The sequence below is a fragment of the Theobroma cacao genome, chromosome 6, assembly GCF_000208745.1.
Source record: "Theobroma cacao cultivar B97-61/B2 chromosome 6, Criollo_cocoa_genome_V2, whole genome shotgun sequence".
Lineage (NCBI taxonomy): Eukaryota > Viridiplantae > Streptophyta > Magnoliopsida > Malvales > Malvaceae > Theobroma > Theobroma cacao.
In genome coordinates, this window is record NC_030855.1 from 22,848,775 (window position 1) to 22,869,936 (window position 21,162).

At 37.4% G+C, this 21,162-nt stretch overlaps 4 protein-coding genes across 4 annotated transcripts; all 4 read left to right on the forward strand.

Annotated features, from left to right (window-relative positions):
• On the forward strand, positions 1,370 to 2,405 carry LOC18596650. The gene has a single exon (XM_007025262.2). The coding sequence runs from the start codon at positions 1,456 to 1,458 to the stop codon at positions 2,173 to 2,175; it is 720 nt and encodes a 239-aa protein (XP_007025324.1). The 5' UTR covers positions 1,370 to 1,455; the 3' UTR covers positions 2,176 to 2,405.
• LOC18596652 (WD repeat-containing protein 53) lies at positions 6,602 to 9,785 on the forward strand. Its single transcript, XM_007025264.2, has 10 exons — positions 6,602 to 6,821; positions 6,937 to 7,033; positions 7,137 to 7,198; positions 7,280 to 7,342; positions 7,450 to 7,509; positions 7,745 to 7,801; positions 8,131 to 8,173; positions 8,433 to 8,510; positions 8,738 to 9,216; positions 9,305 to 9,785. Exons 1-10 carry the CDS (start codon positions 6,726 to 6,728, stop codon positions 9,392 to 9,394), a joined length of 1,125 nt encoding a protein of 374 aa, XP_007025326.2. The 5' UTR covers positions 6,602 to 6,725; the 3' UTR covers positions 9,395 to 9,785.
• Positions 10,785 to 16,092, forward strand: LOC18596653 (cellulose synthase A catalytic subunit 8 [UDP-forming]). Its single transcript, XM_018123445.1, has 12 exons — positions 10,785 to 10,962; positions 11,325 to 11,398; positions 11,602 to 11,653; positions 11,756 to 11,900; positions 12,106 to 12,372; positions 12,678 to 13,023; positions 13,126 to 13,389; positions 13,475 to 13,687; positions 13,809 to 14,070; positions 14,161 to 14,360; positions 14,755 to 15,108; positions 15,234 to 16,092. Exons 1-12 carry the CDS (start codon positions 10,785 to 10,787, stop codon positions 15,819 to 15,821), a joined length of 2,943 nt encoding a protein of 980 aa, XP_017978934.1. The 3' UTR covers positions 15,822 to 16,092.
• On the forward strand, positions 17,965 to 19,904 carry LOC18596655 (receptor-like protein 51). The gene has a single exon (XM_007025271.2). The coding sequence runs from the start codon at positions 18,091 to 18,093 to the stop codon at positions 19,423 to 19,425; it is 1,335 nt and encodes a 444-aa protein (XP_007025333.2). The 5' UTR covers positions 17,965 to 18,090; the 3' UTR covers positions 19,426 to 19,904.

Here is a 21,162-nt window from a genome sequence, read left to right on the forward strand (position 1 = left end):
TTTCGATATTTTGACAAAAACCGAAGCAATTCAAAGTTAGTATGTTATTCTGCCATCAAACTTCAAATAGTTGTTTGAAGTTTTGGTTGCAAATACCACGTGCTTTTATATATATATTCTATTATTTATTACGGGAGTCAACCTTTCAGTGTTAGGACTTACGATTTAATCTCTTTAATCACTTTAACTACCTTCAAACCTTAAAGTTAAACACGTATTTAATTTTAAATTAATAATCGTGATCCATGCTTTCCCACATAAATATTATTGCATTGGCCTGACAATGCCATACCTCTATTCCCACAAAGTCTTAATTATTTAAACAGAATACTAACAGTTTTGCTAATATCTCATAATGATTAAGTTTTACTAATAATCCCACGGCCTAGTTGTTGAGAAAATTATTGGTAGAGAAAAGGCTGACACGTGTACTTCGCACGTGGGAATTGGATCTCCAGACCTAACCTAACCAATTATAAACAGATTATTCACATTTGGAGGATCAGAATATTCCTTAAAGCGAATAAATCTTTGACGTAAAAGCCCTTTGAATCATTGTGAAAATTTTATTCTGGTTTTGTAGTTTGAGTCTGAATTTATGCATAGCACGCCGTCTGCTGCCACGTTATAATTTTCTCGAATTTTGAAAATTTCTTCATTTAAAGTCTAAATTCTCTCTGTCATGATCCTTTGCCGTCTTTGAGATTGTCTAACTATTTATTTATAATTTTTTATTATTGATATATGAATCGGGTTAAGTGAATCTACCCCGATTAATATATACTAAACAAATTGATAGTATAAAAATTCGTATATGTATGTAAACTATATCATTTTTTATTTTTGTTTTGTGGAATGCAATTAATTTTGGTTTCTGAAATTTAGACAAGAGCATTACAACAACCGCATGTATCAGTAATCGTTGGGTGAATACGACCAAGAAGCTATAAACGGAAGTTGATCCAGACTTTAGGAGAAAAAGATGCTGGGTCATGGTCGTCATCATCGTCGGTAGTTTATCTTGGGATAATCTAGTAACCTCAACACCAATTCAAGTTCCACCACACGCAATAATTTCTATCTTTCTTTTTCTTTTCTTTTTGCTTCTTCTTAAAGCCACGTCATGTCCGCACGTTCCAATCAATTCTGCTTCCAGGAAAAAGCAACTCCCTCTGACAAAACATAAAAGTAAAACAAGGTTAACACCAATAATGTAATTAAGCAATACTTTCTTTTTGGTCATTACCATTATACCCCATGGAAAACGTGTGTTTCTTCCCTTGAATTTTTTACCCGTCATTTGTGTACGGCGGCGCTAAGGGTTTTTGAGTTACACAGTTGGGCTATTTTATATATATATATATATATATTAAGGATCAAGGTCTGCGTTAAACCATAACCTCACAAATTTCAGAATCTTGGGAAAATCCTTTTTGCTTTCTTGAGCTGCCTTTAATGGAATCAGGGGAAATTATCAAGCTCTTTGATTCATGCTGGTTTGAGATGGAAATCTTCAAGAAGCATTTATCCCCATCACCATCAACAAGTTTTGAACCAAATCCAGATCGCCAAGATGAAGAAAACTCCTCAAAACCGGAGTTTAAACGCACCCCAACGCTCCATACAAGGTCCATGAGTGACCAGTTGAGCTTAAGCACAAGCTTCCTAGGTAATGGTTCTTTCTCACCAGACTCAGTTCTCCACGCACCAAAGCTCCATAAAATTATTTCAGGCAAAGAAATTACAGAAGAAGAGTTGCAAGAGGCGGATGGTAATATTCAAGAGGCACCTAATAACAAGGCGGTTACAAGTACGAGAATTACAAGAAGAAAGAAGGGTATAAGTAAGAGCTTGTCAGACTTGGAATTTGAAGAGCTAAAAGGGTTCATGGATCTTGGCTTTGTTTTCTCAGAGGAAGATAATAAGGATTCAAGGTTGGTTGAGATAATTCCTGGGTTGCAAAGATTGGGAAAGAAAGAGGGTGAAGAAGAGAGTAAGGAAGCTGATAAGGCTGAAGTTTCAAGGCCTTATCTTTCAGAAGCATGGGAAGTTTCAGGAAGAAGAAGAAAGGAAAACCCTTTGATGAATTGGAGAGTCCCTGCTTTGGGCAATGAGATTGACATGAAAGACAGCCTTAGATTGTGGGCTCATACTGTCGCCTCTACAGTCAGATGATGAGGATTCACAGTTCAAAGTTTTGGTTTTTTCGTTTTTTTTGGGGGGGGGGGGGGGGGGGGATTATCTCTATTTTTCTCTCTAATTCTTTACATGATTTTAATCTTAGATACTGTATTCTGCAATCGGTTTTCTTCGTTTCAGTTTAGTTTGTAAATAAAATTAGATTTGGCTGCAGTTTTTTTCGTTAATGAATTGACGATTTACTGGGTCTTCAGTTTTTACATAAATTTGTTTGCTCTTAGCCTATGGATGTTGATCTTAGCGCCTACCAAACTAGAAAAAGTCGACGTCTCAAAATTTCTAAACGGATTTTTCTTTTGCAAAAAGAACTAAACAAGTTGTGTCTGAGTGTAAGTTTCCACTAAATTTCTGAGATGCACGAATATATCTCAATTTGTTTCACATCATTGTCTTGTCTGAAAATCAAGGGAAATCCCCTTGTTAATTCCGTCTCAGCCTCTGAGGCAACTTTTATATTTTCTTTGTTTAGTAGTAGCAGATATTTGTCACTTTGCACCAAAATAAATGAAGTGTTAATGCAAGTTTTGTCCCCAAAAAAAATTGATAAGGTACAAATTGTGATGTTAACTCATCACCTAACAGAAAAAGGCTATTGCTTTGCTTTGAAGCTGGAATTTTGAACTCCATTTAGTTAGTTTCTAGAGCTGCAGCAATTAAATACATAAAAAATAAAACACATGGAAAATGAGTTCAAGTATGGGCATGTTAGGTCCATGAACATAAGGGATAGAATCAAGAAGACCCGCTTTGATTCATCCCAAAGTCAAAGTTGAGCCCAAAGAAAAGCTACATACCGAGCCCAAAGTTAGTGGAGATTCTCCTAAAGGCTAAAGTTGCTCTATGATTGGCCAGCTACTTACGAGTAGGAAACATTATGCTTTAGAATTATCATAATAAGTGAAAGACAATGTCATGAATTATGCCTCTTTAGTTAAAACTTGTTAAATTTTTTCATGATTTCTTATAGATAAAATCTTGATTATTTCACGTCTGAACATTTAACTTAATAATAAATACATACCTAAACATTTAATTTAATAGTGGATGTATATACTCGATATATATTCAAATTTTTTGAAAATTTAATTCGAGAACAATAAAGATTAAACAAACTTGAAAAGGTGGTTATAGAAAATTAACTTTCAGATTATTTTAATCACACTCTTTTTAAGTCATCTTTATAACCTTTTCTTCATCTTTAAAAAGGATTTAGCATTTGCAATACTAAAGTAATAGCGAATTGAGGATTAAAAGTGCTAAAAACACGCAATAATAACCAATGCCAACTAATAAGAAATGTCTTAAAGGTAGAATAATTGTACTCGTCCGCGTTGTTTTCGACCGTTGGCTGATTTCTTTTCTTCTTCCGTAAATACGCTTTTCAAATCCCCAAACAGCCCACTGACTCAAGCTGCCGGTTTTTTTTTTTCCACTAGGCCCAAAGTACCCTCGTTCTTCCAAGATTCACCATCCAAATAAGCATAGCACAAAGGGTTAGCCTTGTCATTTCAGAAAAACAAAATTCCCCTGATGCTTTGTCAAGATAATGAAGCCAAATGTAAGTGTAGCTACTACTGATTTCCTCTGTTTTATTCACGTTTATAAGTCTTGTTTTGCGGTCTTTGGTCCTCTCATGGATGGCTCGAGGAAGGTCATGGAGAGTTTGGACTCCCTATGGTTTTTCAACAATGTGCTCACAATAACAACATTGGAGCACAAGGGTCCCCTTGATGAAGACATAGTCAAGGAAGAAGTACCATCAAAACACAACACTCAGAGTACTTCTCAGGATCAACAAAATGAGGCCCCTAGCACTGAGATTTTAGTTCCAAGGTGCCCCAAGTGTGGTGAAATTGCCGTGGAATTTGAGCATCGGATAGTGCAGCCAGACCCAGTTGAAGAGGTGGAGTTTGCAAGGCCAACAGAGAAGTCAGAGAGAAGAAGGAGGAGGAGGAGAAGGAAAAGAAGCAAGAGAAAAGTTCTTGGAGAGCTTGATCTGGGGTTCCATGGTAACCTTGCTTCTGAGTCTTGGTTTTCTGAAGAAACATATGGATATCCAAACTCTGAAAGCCAACATTACACGAAAATGCCTCCTTTGAATGATGGTTTGGCCATGAAAGAGCACCTTAAATCATGGGCTTACGCAGTCGCCTGCACTGTCAGATAAAAATGATACTACTACTAATTCCCTGCTTGAAGGTAGAACCTGTTCATTTTGTGCCTGGGCTTGCTCAGTTGTTACTGCTCATCGTCTTGACTGTTAACTCTGTATCTTTTCTTCTGTATTTTCTTAATATGTTTCTTTTCCACTTTGGTAGATGTCCTAACCATGGTTATTTTGATATGGGAATGTGCATGGTAGTTTTGTCTACTTGTTTTTCTTTCTTCATGGATTTTGTATATTAACTTTGTGATTCAAATTATGGATATCATAAACACCATAAAATCCAAATTCACGCTTGATGCTCATATCAAGAAATGGTAGTATTTCAAGATGTTTAAAGTTTCAGTAAATTCAATGAAACAAGACACAGATAGTACATTTTTATTTTATTTCTTGCACTATGTAAAGAGTCTGGCAGTAGCATATACATCATTTGTACTAGCACATAAGATCAAAATTAAAAGTTATGAGGCATGATTGTTAAAGTAAGCCTATGGAAACTTTCACGTGAAAGGGGAGACATTTGGAAATGTATCTTTTCCTTCTGCAACTACGTTTATAACCAGGTTCTGAAGTCTGAAGTCTGAACCTTCCAGGAAACTTCTCAGTTATCTCCAATTTTCTATCTGCTAATTATACAATCTGTTACGGAACAGTGTTCTTACTGTTAATCCCTCAGGCCATTCCATACAATATTCTCGTTCAACTCATTGACATTTGACTCAAAGATGTAGGGCTCTTTTTTCCAGCTGTTATTTCCCCAATGCTGTCCTCCAGGCTCCAGTCCCGACTCTCACTAGACTCACCCAAAACGTGAATGCGGTACATCTACTTCAATCAATTAAACTTCATCTTTTGTCATTGTCCTTTGGTAACACATGGGGGGGCATTTAAAGTTTTACCTGAATTCTCTGGTCAACTTTTTCTTTGATAGAGGTGTATAACTTTTTTGCTGCCAGGTTGAAGGGCATTGGCCGATCTACGTCAAGCTGCTGTTTCGAGTGGAGAGGCAATGGTAGAATAATTCAAAAGAAACGACATTAGGAAAGAAACTTTTCCAGGGTCGTGCCAAGTTATGCTAAGGCCAAATTAGGTTCACATGCAGGATAATGGGTGTATCTTCTTTTGACATTCTCGGTTTGATTGCTAGGAAACAAGGGCATGAACACAAACTAAATATTAAATGATTCGTAACATTGCTATTCTTATACTATTAAAAAAAGTGAAAGGATTGGGTGGTGATTAAGTCAAAAAGCAATGCCTAGTTTAATCAATTGGGCATGATTGTTGACATGTGATTGTTGAGAATTTTGATGAGTTGAAATTGCAACTTCATCAATTATTCTCAATCAGTGCTAGCCTGCCTGCCAGGCTCCTGTTCCAATTTCTGCTTCTTACTTAGATCTGTGGTTGCTATTTTTAAAACATTCTTGGGTTCAAATGTTTCTTGACTAGTTGTTATTTGTTGAAACGTTCATTTGGGTTGACAATTGTGTCATCAATTTTGACTTTCATTTCCCCTTTCGATAATTTGTTTCAAATCCATTTGGGTTTGAATGGAACCATTCAGAATCTGTGTTTATTCAAATTTATACTAATTTAGGAATTGATCTTTTTCACATGAGTTTTCCTAACTAACATTCAAACCCTACATTCCTCAAAAGGGAAAATAATAATCATTTGTAACCATTTAAAACTTGAAAAGCTAACTTTAGCAATATGCCCTATGTATCCTATAGATTCTTTTATATTCTTTAATGGTAGGAAGTCCTACGATTTTGTAATATTAGTCTATAATTTTTTAAATAATATTAGAACTATGAAAAATATTTTTTAAATGAAATTCATTTAATACAATTAGAATTCTTATTTACCAAATAGATAAATTTTATTAATATTTATGATAAAAAAATATTTTTAATGAACTTCGTTGGATGAAATTAAAATTCTTATGTACTTGAAAATTAGATAAATTTTATTGATATTAATAATAATTAAAAAATATAATTATTTTTGTCAATCAATTAGTTTTTTCATATCTATATTTTTATATGTATTATAAATTATAGATTATATTCTTGATCTTATAATCTTACCAACTGCTCATGTTTTGCTTAATAAAACATATTTAAAGGAAGTAAAGTTAATCCGCAAATGGAGTGTTGCGTTAAGTGTTAACATAAAAAGTAGTAGGAATTATTCTCTTTTTCAAAGGTTGTGATTGAGGAACTGGACATGATATGGCCCGACAGGGCCCAAACGCTACAATGGACCCTTAAGCCACTGTCCACTGCCCTGAAAAAAGAACCGCCATTCGATAGCTACAGAGAAATCAATCATCAGTCCGGCGAAGGTGGCGTAAATGACGGAGGCAAGACGATTGAAAGGTCACAAGGCCACTGCCACGTGCTGTATCTCCTCACGTGACAGGCCTGGCCTCGTCGCCACTTCTGCCGAAGTAACCCACTCTCTTCTTCTTCTTCTTCTTCTTAACCTTCTGTTTACCTTCCATTTTTAATTTTTACCGAAGCTTTTATTTGTTTTGGAATATAAAAAATTAAATTTAAATTTAGGATGGTTGCGTTTGTTGGTTTGATATGCGTTGCAAAGATGTACAATTTGTCATGGAAGTTAGCAATGAACCAATTTCATCCCTATGCTTCAACTCAGGTCAGTTTCGATCATTTCTTTTTCTATTTATTCAATATTTTTGTCTTAATTCATTATCTAACTAAATTTTCTTCTAATATAATTTTCATCGGAATTGATGTAGGAAATGAAAATGTCATCTATGTTTCCACGGGAAAGGAGGTCAAGTGCTTTGATGTGCATATGGTAATTTTATTTTCCTTTGACTACCTTTGTTTTCATTACATCTAAATTTACTTCACAGTTAACAGCATTGTTCCTTTATAGTTATCAGAGAACTCGTGGAAGCCTTTGGAGAGTTATAACTATAATAAAGAGGAGATAAATCAGGTAAAAGATTATAGAGAAACAAAGTTTTAAATGCGTTATGCTTTACTCGGCTTTAGTTTATGAAGTGAATATTTCTAATGTAAAGCTTGTTTTCTATGTCTATGCAGGTTACTTGTAATTCTAAATCATCTTTCCTAGCATCAGCGGATGATGGTGGTGAGATTAAGGTATTCAAACTTAATTAGTTTAGTCATCTGTTTAATGTTAGTATTTAAATTATTACTCAACATTAATGGTAGTATGTCTTTCATGAAGAATTTATATAGTTGGGGTTTTTTTTTTTTTTTTTCAGAATGTTAGACATAATGAATGAATCTATAATGTCTGCATGCATATATTAGTACTTTTAGTATGATGCATCAATTTTAGCGGTTTAATCATGCATGGTGATCTATGTGGCAGATCATTGACATCCGTCAACAATGTGTATTCAAGACATTGAGAAATGGCCACACAAATGTATCCTTACTCTTTAAGGCACTTGCCATTTTGTATTGTCCTTCAGCATATAATGGTATGAATGTCCTCGTGGTTTCTCAGCAAAATTTCCTGTCTCTATATTTGGTATTTCAACATATTTGTACTCAAAACTTTTAGTATCTTGTTTTTTGGTTAAATAAATGCGTTTTTGACTTCTAGAAAATCTTCTTTCAACTCTCTTTTTATGGCAAGACTTTTAAAGACTTCTTATCACCATGATCTTGAGTGGGAAGATCATGGTGAGATGGTTTGCTACTAGCTTTAGTCTTTAACCTTTTTTATATCTTTCTTACCTTAACATATCATAGATCTGCAGCAGTGTCCAATTCATTCCCTGGAGACCTTGGGAAGGTAATTCTTTAAGTTCTTATAGTACTCTTTTAAATCTTTTTCCTAACTACATTTGTGTGTAACGCATATAAACTCTACTCTAATTTTATTGGTGTAAACTTTTCTCTTAGCTGTCCATTATTATCATTCTATTTGAATGTCACTGGCAGCATTGATATCGTGTTTTTACTCCATTTTGTTTGATTTATTTAATTAAGTCATGCATCAAATTGAGGATAGCTTTTACAATATTATATTTCATTTTGGGGAAATTTGACAGTCATTACTGGAGGTCTTGATATAAAGCTTATCACATGGGACTTCTCAAAAGGGCGCCCATCCAAAATTGTGGATCTTGGTATGTATGTCTTAAACTCTTAGTCTGATTGTTTTATGGAGCTTCTTCAAATATTTAATTAGACGTGTAAGATCTACGACATTTGCATAATATTATTGACAATAAACTGGAGGTGATGCATCTTTACTAAATAATAATGATTTGATCCCCCTTATGGTTATTCTAAACTGATATAAGACTAGTGCATGTACTGATTCGTTATTTGGATTTTTCTGCCTTCACTGCAGGCCTGCCTGACATGAGCAGTGCTAGTGAAGCTGGACAATGTTTCAATCCTGCTTTTGTTCACTCAATAAAAGTTCCAGATGTTGATATGTTGGACAAATTAGGCAAGATATGTGTTGTGGCCAGGGGTGATGGTGTTATTGATGTGATTGATATGGAATCAGAGCTTGCATCCATCAGGCCTAAAAGTTCCACAAAATCTCGAACAGGAATTCATTCAGCGTCAAAATGTAGTCTTCCAGCTGAAGGTGGAGTTGCTGATGAATATGGAAGAAAATGGTTTCATTTGGATTACTCTATAGGTGGACATACAGCCGCTGCATCTTGTGTGGCATTTTCTTTGTTTGGAGAGAGGGGGAAGTTCCTAGTATCAGGTGGAAATGACAAGTTAGTCAAGGTATGGGATTGCTCCAGGTGTCTTGATCCAGGGCAGACTGGTAACAATGAGCTTCTACATTTGAACATCAATTTGAGCAAAAAGGTCAGTTTTAATGCTACTTTTTCTGTATGCTTCATTCTCTCATCATATTTATTCAAAGCTTTTCATCTTTAGCCTCTCTCTTTGTCAGGTTAATTGGCTTTGTACAACTCCAGCCGAATCAGATAACCTTGTTGTCTGTGACACAACTAAGGTAGTGAAGGTCTACACTGTTTCATAGATCAAAGCTGTGGAGCCATTGACGTTATTAATTGACTTCCCTGGAGAGCTTGGCTTGTTTTTGGTGCATGAGGTTGTCTTTTATCATTTTCGGAGGATGTTGTTGTTGATCCAAGATCAGCTTGGCATAGATAGCACCAATCAACCAGGGAAAACAGCCTCGCTGCCCTTCATCAACCTACACCTCAATTAAGAGGATACTTTTCTTAACATTTTGACCACTTGCAGTTCTAAATTGTTTAATCCGGGAAATAGTTGCTTCTAGTGGGTATATCCTTGTTGAAGAAAATAGAATGAGATGAATAATCTCGATGGTATCTGTTACCTCGGAGATTTAAACTTGATAACCTGAAGCACTCTTTTCACTATAACTAGCATTGAATTAGAAGTCATTAGTTGGTGACTAGAATTAAAGGCACTAGCCATCTAGAAGCGTAGTGCACTTCTTACCTACCCTCAAAAGGACAAAAATTATCAAGTAATTGTTAAAATGAAACAAACAGGAACATGATAAATAAAGCTTCAAAGAACCACATAAATATAATATGATATCTCAAATTTTACATTTGATATAAATTTGATTGATAAGATCTATATAAAAATTTAAGTCTATTATTATTAATAATTTGAATTTAAACTTTTGAGAGTCACATAATTTAAATCTGAAAAATTACTGGATGGGCAAGAGGATGGATTCACTCCCACCTTTTGTCCAAGCTATGAAGCTGGTTTGGCCTAATTATTGGTACATGTTAATTTGGTATCATCTCACACCCATCAGACTCATTGTCTTGTTATGTCACTTTGTAATCCAGCTGAACAGTGTTTATTCGCCTCTTCTTCTAATTTCTTAGCTTTGCTGTACAAATTTTAGTAATTATCTTACTAGATAAACTTTCATAAGTGATCAAGTTCTGATATTCCAAATCCAGGGGAGAGTAAACAAACAGTAAAATATTCCCTTAAATTGAATTGAATAATGTGTATTGTTTATGGTTGCACAGTGGCAGACTTGTATGCTAGGCTGGTTAGTTAAAAGATGTACCTTGCCCACCCGAAAGCTTCCTTAAGCTTCCCGCAAATATTCAAAAATCTTTTTCTCTTAGACCAGAAAAAATGTAGACGTTGCTTCTCACATTTCTCACTCTCTTTTTCTCTGCAAATACATGACACCAACAACCCAACCTCCATACTCTACCAACCGCCCATCCCTCAACCTCTCTTCACCCTCTCACAAGGACCAGCATACCCTAGCTTTTTTTGGAGGCTTTTACGTATAAAAAAGAAACAACAGACTCAAAGCATTGAGAGAAGTACAGAGGGAGACCCATTGGCCAGTGTATTGTAGCATTGGGTTTCTCATCAGGGAAGAAGGGAAGACAAGTTTTGAGATGATGGAATCCGGGGCTCCTGTTTGCCACACCTGTGGTGAGCATGTGGGGTTGAATGCCAATGGAGAAGCCTTCGTGGCTTGCCATGAGTGCAATTTCCCCATTTGCAAGACTTGCTTTGAGTATGAGCTCAAGGAAGGTCGAAAAGTTTGCTTGCGTTGTGGTGCTCCATTTGATGGTATGTTTTTTTATTATTTCTTGATAGTTTCTGTTTTGATTCTTGGGGTCATTGATAAATCCTTGTGATTAAAAATGGTTTTGATGCTTGGGGTCATTGATATCCTTTAATATAGATATCAACTTCATATGTTTTCCGAATGCTTGTTTGATTCCCATGAAAAGAAAAAGATCGGAAAGGAATAAATCGCTTAAATATGAGCAGTTAAGGGTAGTTACTGAAAGATCATTGAAGATTCTTCACTCATTTGTATCATAGATGTCTACTTTCCCCAACACAGAATATAAAGAATGTTATAGTCTGATTATCTTGCTCTCATGAGTTCATATTTTGAGCTGATTGCCCGACTGTCAACTCCTCAGAAAACCTGCTGGATGACGCTGAAAAGGCCTCCGGCGACCGATCCACAATGGCTAAACACCTGAACAATTCTCAGGTACTGTTTTTGCTTCCTTTGAAAGGTTTTTTTAAGTCAATACTAAATCTAGCTGGAAAAGTAAACTACTGATTACAAAAGTCTAAAGGAAATTCAACTAGAACTTCAAGTTATCATATACAGTTAGTAACGGTTGATATTTCCTGGGTACTTAAGTGTAAGGATTCTGAGAGCTTTTGATATTCATCTTGATTTATGTCCAGGATGTTGGAATTCATGCAAGACATATCAGCAGTGTGTCCACGGTGGATAGTGGTATGCGATATCACTTTCTTCCATAATATTTGATTGCTCTTGTCAATTTTTCTTAACAAAAAATTTTCAATTCTAAATGTCTCGTCTTATGTTTTCATGAAGAAATGACCGAAGACAATGGAAATCCGATTTGGAAGAACAGGGTGGAAAGTTGGAAAGAAAAGAAGAACAAGAAGAAAAAGAGTTCAACAACTAAGGTTGAAAAAGAGGCTCAAGTTCCACCTGAGCAACAGATGGAAGACAAACCGTGAGTATTTAATTAGAAAGCCTTGATTGATTTTCGGTTGTTAAAGCAATTTCATGAGAAAATTCTATTTAAGTGATGTTTTGTTTATGACGTTTTCACCAACCACATCTTAACAGCTTTATGTGCTTGAACCGTATTAGATTAGCTTAGATTTTAAAAGAAGTAATGTTAAAGTATTACCAATATGAAATATTTGCTTTTGCAGGGCAGCGGATGCTTCTCAGCCCCTCTCGACTATAATTCCAATACCGAAAAGCAGGCTTTCACCGTACAGAACTGTGATTGTTATGCGATTGGTCATTCTGGGTCTTTTCTTCCATTACCGAGTAACAAATCCTGTTCACAGTGCTTTTCCTCTGTGGCTCACTTCAGTCATATGCGAAATCTGGTTTGCCTTTTCCTGGGTGTTGGATCAGTTTCCTAAGTGGTATCCTATTAACAGGGAAACATACATTGACAGGCTATCTGCAAGGTACAAATCCATGAATCAAGACTTTCAGACATACCACTAAATTTGCTAATAGCATAAGCTATTCCCTACAATTAGTTGTTTCAGCTGATTGATTATCATAAATATGTAAACCAACTTTGCCTCTTCAACTAGAATTAACAGTTCGTCACTAAGCTTGTCACTTCTACATTTATTAGTAAAATACTGTTTTTAAGACTCTGCTGAGGTAACTGTTTTTAAGACTCTGTTCCTACAAATCATAGAAAAGGACCTTTTGATCTGTGAATATGTATCTCAGATGGATGGTTTTTTCAATACCATGGCAGGTATGAAAGAGAAGGTGAACCTTCTGAGCTTGCGGCTGTGGACTTCTTCGTGAGTACAGTGGATCCGTTGAAAGAACCTCCATTGATCACTGCCAATACTGTGCTTTCCATCCTTGCCCTGGACTACCCTGTGGATAAGGTCTCTTGCTATGTATCTGATGATGGGGCTGCCATGCTGACATTTGAATCTCTTGTAGAAACAGCTGACTTTGCTAGAAAGTGGGTTCCATTCTGCAAAAAGTTTTCCATTGAACCACGGGCACCCGAGTTTTACTTCTCGCAGAAAATTGATTACTTGAAGGATAAAGTGCAGCCTTCTTTCGTAAAAGAACGTAGAGCCATGAAAGTAAGTGCCTCAAGCTTTCTTTAGCTACATTTCTTGAATATTCATACCCCTTTGATATTGGAAGTTTTTGGCTATCTAAACTTCCTTTCAATTTGGTCACAGAGAGATTATGAAGAGTTCAAAATTCGAATTAATGCTTTAGTTGCGAAGGCTCAGAAAACACCTGAGGAAGGATGGACAATGCAAGATGGAACTCCTTGGCCAGGAAATAACACGCGTGACCACCCTGGCATGATTCAAGTTTTCCTTGGATATAGTGGTGCCCGTGACATTGAAGGAAATGAACTTCCACGACTGGTTTATGTCTCTAGAGAGAAGAGACCTGGCTACCAACACCACAAAAAAGCTGGTGCTGAAAATGCTTTGGTGCGTATACATTATAGTACAAAACCAGCTTTCATAACAACACTTATATATTCTCTTTGAACTAACAGTGAATTGCTTCTTACAGATTAGGGTGTCTGCAGTTCTAACAAATGCTCCCTTCATCCTCAATCTTGATTGTGACCACTACGTTAACAATAGCAAGGCAGTTCGGGAAGCTATGTGCTTCCTGATGGACCCACAAGTTGGTCGAGATGTATGCTATGTGCAGTTTCCTCAAAGATTTGATGGCATAGATAGGAGTGATCGATATGCCAATCGCAACACAGTCTTCTTTGATGTAAGATTAAAGCTAAATTAATTTTCTGCTTGATTAAAATGCTTGTGACAGTTTTAAGTTGTGGTTGCATTATAACAGAAGCCTATTGAGTTCTGACAATTCTTCCAAATTCCAACTTCAGGTTAACATGAAAGGCCTCGATGGAATTCAAGGACCAGTTTATGTGGGAACAGGTTGCGTTTTCAATAGGCAAGCACTTTATGGCTATGGACCTCCTTCAATGCCAAGCTTACCCAGGTCCTCTTCCTCATCCTGCTCATGGTGTGGCTGCTGCTCATGTTGTTGCCCCGGCAAGAAGGCTCCGAAAGATCCATCAGAGCTTTACCGGGATGCAAAACGGGAAGAACTTGATGCTGCCATCTTCAACCTTAGGGAGATAGACAGTAAGTCTTAATCTTTGAGGCAAATTAAGCTAGACTTGTAGTTTACAGAGCTTTTGAATTATTGACATATCTCTGTTCTTGTTTCTGCAGATTATGATGAGTACGAAAGATCAATGCTGATTTCTCAGATGAGCTTTGAGAAAACTTTTGGCTTATCTACTGTCTTCATTGAATCTACACTAATGGAGAATGGAGGAGTGGCTGAATCTGCCAACCCTTCCACACTAATCAAGGAAGCAATTCATGTCATTAGCTGTGGCTATGAAGAGAAGACTGAATGGGGAAAAGAGGTTAGAATCTTGATTCTTGTTTATCATATGAGACTTAAAATGCTGTTAATTTTAAAGTATAAGGAGGTAAAAGGAACCAATTTCTATGAATAAATTTCGGTTTGTCCTGCCTACAAGATCTCAATGGAGCCAACTCTGTTGCCAAATTTGATTTCAATGCTATTAACTTCTGATCACTTTTTTAGCAAAACCATCTCAGTATGGTCTCATTCTAAATTAACCTCCCTAGCTTAATATCTATATTGACCCTTCTTGCTTTCCTCCATAGAGACCTTGAACTGCTTTGACTTTAGTCTGCTCTTATGTTTGACATGTACTAAATACTTTGGTCCAAGTCATACTTGTTTCATCCTTGCATGACAACGTTAAAACTTTCTACTATTTGGGTGCTCAGATTGGATGGATATACGGTTCAGTCACTGAGGATATCTTAACTGGTTTCAAAATGCACTGCCGAGGATGGAGGTCAATCTACTGCATGCCCTTAAGGCCTGCATTCAAAGGATCTGCACCCATCAATCTGTCTGATCGGTTGCACCAGGTTCTTCGATGGGCTCTTGGATCGGTGGAAATTTTCCTGAGCAGGCACTGCCCTTTATGGTATGGATTTGGAGGTGGCCGTCTTAAATGGCTTCAAAGACTGGCATATGTCAACACCATTGTCTATCCATTTACATCACTTCCTCTCGTTGCTTACTGTTCACTGCCAGCAATCTGTCTTCTCACAGGAAAATTTATCATACCAACGGTAATTATCTTGTACCATAACTATTTATCACAATAAATTTTAGTGCTGGTTATTCCTGTATCCTCAGCAAGTTTTCAAGACCATAATGGCTTACTGTGCTTCACATTTTCTAATTTGATGATTAGCTCTCAAACCTAGCAAGCGTTCTGTTTCTGGGGCTTTTCCTTTCCATTATTGTGACTGCCGTGCTTGAGCTCCGATGGAGTGGTGTCAGCATCGAGGAGTTGTGGCGTAATGAGCAGTTTTGGGTCATTGGAGGTGTTTCAGCCCATCTCTTTGCCGTCTTCCAAGGTTTCCTGAAGATGCTGGCAGGTATAGACACCAACTTTACTGTCACTGCCAAAGCAGCTGATGACGCAGATTTTGGTGAGCTCTACATTGTCAAATGGACAACACTTTTGATACCCCCAACAACACTTCTCATTGTCAACATGGTTGGTGTTGTTGCTGGATTCTCCGATGCACTCAACAAAGGATATGAGGCTTGGGGGCCACTTTTTGGCAAAGTGTTCTTTTCCTTCTGGGTGATCCTCCATCTCTATCCATTCCTCAAAGGTCTCATGGGTCGCCAAAACAGAACTCCCACCATAGTTGTTCTATGGTCAGTGCTGTTGGCTTCTGTCTTCTCTCTTGTTTGGGTCCGTATCAACCCATTTGTGAACACCGCTAATAGCTCAACCGTGTCCCAGAGCTGCATTTCCATTGATTGCTGAGTTAGAGTAATTGCAATTCTTTGAATTCAAGACTTTTGGGATGTTATTATGGTAATATTACCACCTGTCAAAATGGAATTGCAGTAACTGGACTGCAAATATGTCTATTGACTAGGTTTTGAACTGTTTGTACCTATCTTCTCTTCAGTGTGTAAGTTCTCGAGCAATGCTGTGAGATATATCAATGTGAAGATAGGTATTACTATTTCCCAACAACTGTTGAAACCATTGAAAGAAAAATGAATGGAATGTTTGTCCATTTTCTATGATTTGTTTCAAATCTCACGGATGGCTTTGCATTCATTTCATTGAAGTGACCTGATATGAACTATTAGTCAACATAGGGTACCTGTCCCAAAAGTTTTCCTCTATCTTCCATTGAAAATACCGTATCCAGACAGAAGCAAAAATTGGAGGACATTACGGTGCCCTTTGTATCTTTGTTTGTTACGAGAGCCATAACCATGCATGGGAATTGATTGCCCTAAAACACGTTAGCTAATATGTCCCTTTCGTTCTGAAAGAAGACTTAGCCACCGCCCTCCAGCTGCTCAACGAGGAGAGAAAACATAGGTATGAGACAGGGAATTCAGTCTCCAACGGTCACATGACTACCTGTCCTAAAAAGTTAACCTTTTGTTTCACCACTGAAATTGTGGTCCTCATAGAAACAAAGAAAAGAGACAACCACAAGGTGAAAGGGTCGATGCGGGCCAAGGGAGAACAGAGTGACCCTGATCGTCAATCACAAACTATAAAGCAAAGGGGGCACTGGCTCTGCACCCATCACATAAATCTTCCCAGGCTAAAGCCTACTGGTAACCTTGAGGGAACAAAAGATAAATCTAACAAATTCATTGCGAAGGTAACAAAATTCTAATCCAAATTTTATCAGAATTAGCCTGCTTTCACTTAAAAAGATCTTTTCTCCAAAAAAAAAAAAACGGTGTGATTGATTACACCACCTGCAATTTTTGTGCACAGCTGGCAATGATAGTTAGCACTCATTGCCAGTTGCCATCATCTTGTACTCTCTGCCTAATATCTTGTAGCACAAATTTCTCCAAGGGAGAAAACGTTTTGTGGTGAGGAAATTCCAGGGTTTAATATGAGGAGAATCCCACAAAACCAAACAATGTTGGGCTCGGAAAACCACAGTGACTTCCCTAGCAAATCGGGAAATCTTAGCTTTCGGCTTGCCAGCAAAGAAAAATTTTCGGAAACGAAATGGAGAGGAAACCAAGATCCCGAGGCATACATGATTGATCATGTGTGCGTCTCCAACAAGTTACATCAAATTTCTAGTGTAAATATAAAGAAAAGAATCCCCGGGTGTGTAATGATAACACCCAGATTTCTAAAAGAGCAAAAGAACTTTTTTATTCTAATTTTGCTTTTTATAGTTAATTATCCTTAAAACACTAGTAGAAAAACTAAGCTTTAATTCAAGTTCTTAATAAGTTGTTTGGGAAAAAAAAAAGAAAAATCAAAGTGGAACTAAGATTAGGAGACAGTTGTCTGTTCATCAATTTCAAGTACTCTAAAAAGGTTAAGTCCTTGGCAATTAAGGGTCGGTTTCATTTTCAGTCTCTTCTTTATAAGGAGAAAAAGGTTGGACTAATGGAAAGGGGAGGAAAGTAGCTGGAAGCCACGCAAGTCCAGCTGAAAAAATATTTGAAGGTTTTTAGTGTTTAAATTACCTTGTAATAAACTTAAACTCATCTTTTGACCCCTAGTGTTGTTTTTGTTACCTATAAATAACGGAAAACCTCAGATTTGCCCCCTTTTGTGTATCTTAGGAACCCTGTGGGCCTTTGATTACTCTGTATTTGACATTGCTAACCTCATCATGGAAATTAATGTTAAGTGAGAGTCATAACTTCCAAGTTTCCATTTTTTGCTCTTCTGATCTTCATGCAAAAATTAATGTCAATGTGTCTTTCTCTCTTTTATCTTGATTTTGAGGGAATATTGAAAAATGTTTTTCAATTGAAAAATGGTCCTATACAATTTTAAAATTGTGTTATCAGCATCTTAGAAATAGAGGCATGTGAAGTAGCAGTAAATTGTGGTGCAGTTGTGTAAATAACATCAAAATCCAAGACCATAAACTCTTGACCAACTGTCAAACCCCACCCAAATCCAACTTCTCCCTCCTTGTTCCCCTGTTCTGTCTCTTCCTCTCACTTCTCACTTCTCACTTCTCACTTCTCACTTCACTTCCAACTTCACTTAACTTGCTCTCTCTCTCTCTCTCTCTCTCTCCACCATGAAACCACTACCACCACCGCCGTTCGTCCTCTTTCACCTCTTCCTCTTATGCACCGCCTCCTCCGCCGCCACCACTGTTAATGCTACCAAACCAGCCACCCCCACAACCCCTACACTCTCCCCTACTCCCTCTCCCACATCCTCCCCAACTCCACCCACCACCACAACTCCCTCTTCCTCCCGCTCAACTCTAGATCCCAAACAGATAGAAGCACTCCAATCCCTCGACATCCCCACCACAAGAGACCCTTGCATCCAACCTTCCCCTCACAACGCCACCATCTGTGACAGCTCCAAGCCCTTCCGCCACCTCATCTCCCTCCACCTCTCCAACTGCTCCACGGACCTTTCCCTCTCCTTCACAGCTCTCAAGTCCCTATCTTCCCTCCGCTCTCTATCCTTCACCAACTGCCACGCTTCCCCCATCCGTTTCCCTTCCGATCTCTCTCTCTCCCTCACTTCCTTCTCCTGCATTCGCTCTCTCCGTCGCCTCTCCGGGGTCTGGCTCTCACGTTTCGTTAACCTCACTGATCTCACAGTTTCCTATACTCCAGTTAACACCAGCGGCCTTTATGTAATCATTGGAAACATGCATAAGCTGAAGACAGTCACCATTTCTCATGCTAATCTTACAGGCTATCTTCCAAGGCACGTGCATCTGAATCTGACTCATGTTGATTTATCTGATAACAAGCTCAAAGGAAGGATACCAACTTCCCTTACACTTCTTGAAGATCTTGAGTACTTGAATCTTTCTTCAAATGGGCTAAATGGAGAGATTCCCACTGAGTTTGGTGACTTGATATCGTTAAAGAATCTATCTTTGGCTTCCAATTCGTTTTCTGGGCCAATCCCAGATTCCATGTCAGCTATTCCAGGTTTGGTTCATGTTGATCTGAGTAATAACCAGCTGAATGGGACTGTTCCGAGGTTTTTCACAGAATTGAAAGGGTTGAAAGTCTTGAATCTTGAGAACAATGAGTTGCATGGGGTTTTGCCTTTCAATGCTAGTTTTATAAAGAGATTGGCTGTTTTCAAGGTTGGTGGGAATGACAATTTGTGTTACAATCATTCTGTTTTGTCATCAAAAATGAAGCTTGGAATTGCTCCCTGTGATAAGCATGGGTTGCCGCTGTCTCCCCCGCCTTCTAAGGAGTCTTCTGGAGATAGTGAAAATGACTCTTCAGATTATGATGATGATGGAGATGATTCAAGTGAAAAGAAGGAGCACCATCACGGGCCAAGTAAGGTTGTTCTTGGTGTTGCAATTGGGCTTTCTTCAATAGTTTTCCTTATTGTTTTCTTGATTCTTCTCTCAAAATGGTGTGGTTGAAGAATAAAGTCCATTTGATTATTGGTTAGGTTTTAGAGTAGGGGAAATCGGTAATTAGAGTTTCCATTTATTTATTATTGATATTTGATACACTTGATTTATGAAAAAGGGGTAGCTATAGGTGGAATTTTGGGAAAAAGGAAAAAAGGAGGCAAAGGAATCATTGAACTGGTGTGTTATTTTTTGCTGCTGATCTTTTGGTCATTGAATGGTTAAAAGAGCAGTGTTTTTCATATATTTTTGGTATGAGGTGTGGGCAATGTGAGGTTCATTAGGAGCTGCTGATGCTTTAGAGGAAAAAAGTGATTAATGTGTCACTTTTTTTTCCTCAAAAATATGTATTCTTCTTGATCTTCAAGCATTTGCTTTTTGACACCATTTTTTAATTTTATCCTTTCTGGTCATTCTTGATGTTTTACTTTGGCTCAACGTGTTGTTATCGAACTATGCTTATTAAGAGTAAATAAAAATTTTGCAGATTTCTTGTTTAATGAATTTGGTTTACAGTATTTGTTAGTTGACACAAGTCTTGAGTCAAATAATCTTTGTTCATTTAATGAATTGTCAATGCCTCAACGGAATTCTTGACTGAAGGTTTTCCAGTACAGATATCAATGGCAAGTTGAGACAAAAAAATAAACAGTGAGCTTTCGGCTGTGACACCTACCAAGTGTCTTTTGCAACTACTGACCTAGATATTGTCTCTCATTTCTACCTACGCCTGCAGCTGTCTCCAATTCTTGAATTGTCCTCATACCACATATAGCTGTTGATCTTTTGCTTGTTTTTTTCCCACAAGTGGCCAGTGTTTAGGCTCAAAAACTAGGATCTTTTCCAGAACCCTTTCTCAATCCAACCACTTGAGCTGAGTTGAAGTTGCCAATGTTTCTTTATATGCATTGCAAGCTCTGAGTCACAGAGTGCAGGAAATTGTTGTTTGCTTCATATAGTGCTGATGGGAAAGGTAATTATCTTTAGTATGTGGGCACACCTTCTAGACAATCTTCTCTCCTATTTGAACTTGGAGATAATGACAACAGCCAAGTTGTTGGTGGTGTATGAATTTCTACATGTTAAATTATAGGGATGGAGAATGATGATACATTATGACAGATCCAACTGTATGGTTTCTGTAATAGTTTGATGGTTGGATCCTAGCTGCTGGTTTAGCTGTGTTCTGGCTTGATTAGGTCCTTTATTTTGAAGTTCCATGCTCCTTTTAGCATTCACAATGGACCACACCATGTGGATGGATGGCAGAGCCAACAAACGTGGTCAGGTTGCAAAGATTTTCCCTTTACTAGTAAGTTTAAGATTGTACTTCCCTATAGCACTGTCCCTCTAGCACTTCTAATTAAAGTTTCTGATCTGATGTAGGAAATAACATATGCAGCCATGCCTTACTTTATGGCGAGCTTTTGTTTATAAATTGTCAGGACAAATACAAATCAAGAAAGCTCTTGGGAAAGGCATGATAAATGGGTATGTATTGGATCCACAATCATTAAGAAAACGGATGCTCAAACCATGTTGCTCAACAAAGGAAGTGACAATAATCATGGCCACCATCCTCCCAATACTTTAATCATTTGAATTAAACTCTCTTTTTCTTCTTTAAAGGCCACTCATCTATCTTCCACTTCATTTCCTTTTTTTCAATATTTATTCATTTTGGATTAGAAAGAGACCAAGGGGTGAAGGGGGAGAAGACTCTTACTACCATTGAACCATTGTAAA

Bases quoted from the DNA above. Each gene is read 5' to 3' on its own strand.
- LOC18596650 (XM_007025262.2), top strand. From the start codon at position 1,456: ATGGAATCAGGGGAAATTATCAAGCTCTTTGATTCATGCTGGTTTGAG.
- LOC18596652 (XM_007025264.2), top strand. From the start codon at position 6,726: ATGACGGAGGCAAGACGATTGAAAGGTCACAAGGCCACTGCCACGTGC. The intron at 6,822-6,936 runs GTAACCCACTCT...ATTTAAATTTAG, and splicing joins TCGTCGCCACTTCTGCCGAA to GATGGTTGCGTTTGTTGGTT. The intron at 8,511-8,737 runs GTATGTATGTCT...CCTTCACTGCAG, and splicing joins ATCCAAAATTGTGGATCTTG to GCCTGCCTGACATGAGCAGT.
- LOC18596653 (XM_018123445.1), top strand. From the start codon at position 10,785: ATGATGGAATCCGGGGCTCCTGTTTGCCACACCTGTGGTGAGCATGTG. The intron at 11,654-11,755 runs GTATGCGATATC...GTTTTCATGAAG, and splicing joins TGTGTCCACGGTGGATAGTG to AAATGACCGAAGACAATGGA. The intron at 12,373-12,677 runs GTACAAATCCAT...ATACCATGGCAG, and splicing joins ATTGACAGGCTATCTGCAAG to GTATGAAAGAGAAGGTGAAC.
- LOC18596655 (XM_007025271.2), top strand. From the start codon at position 18,091: ATGAAACCACTACCACCACCGCCGTTCGTCCTCTTTCACCTCTTCCTC.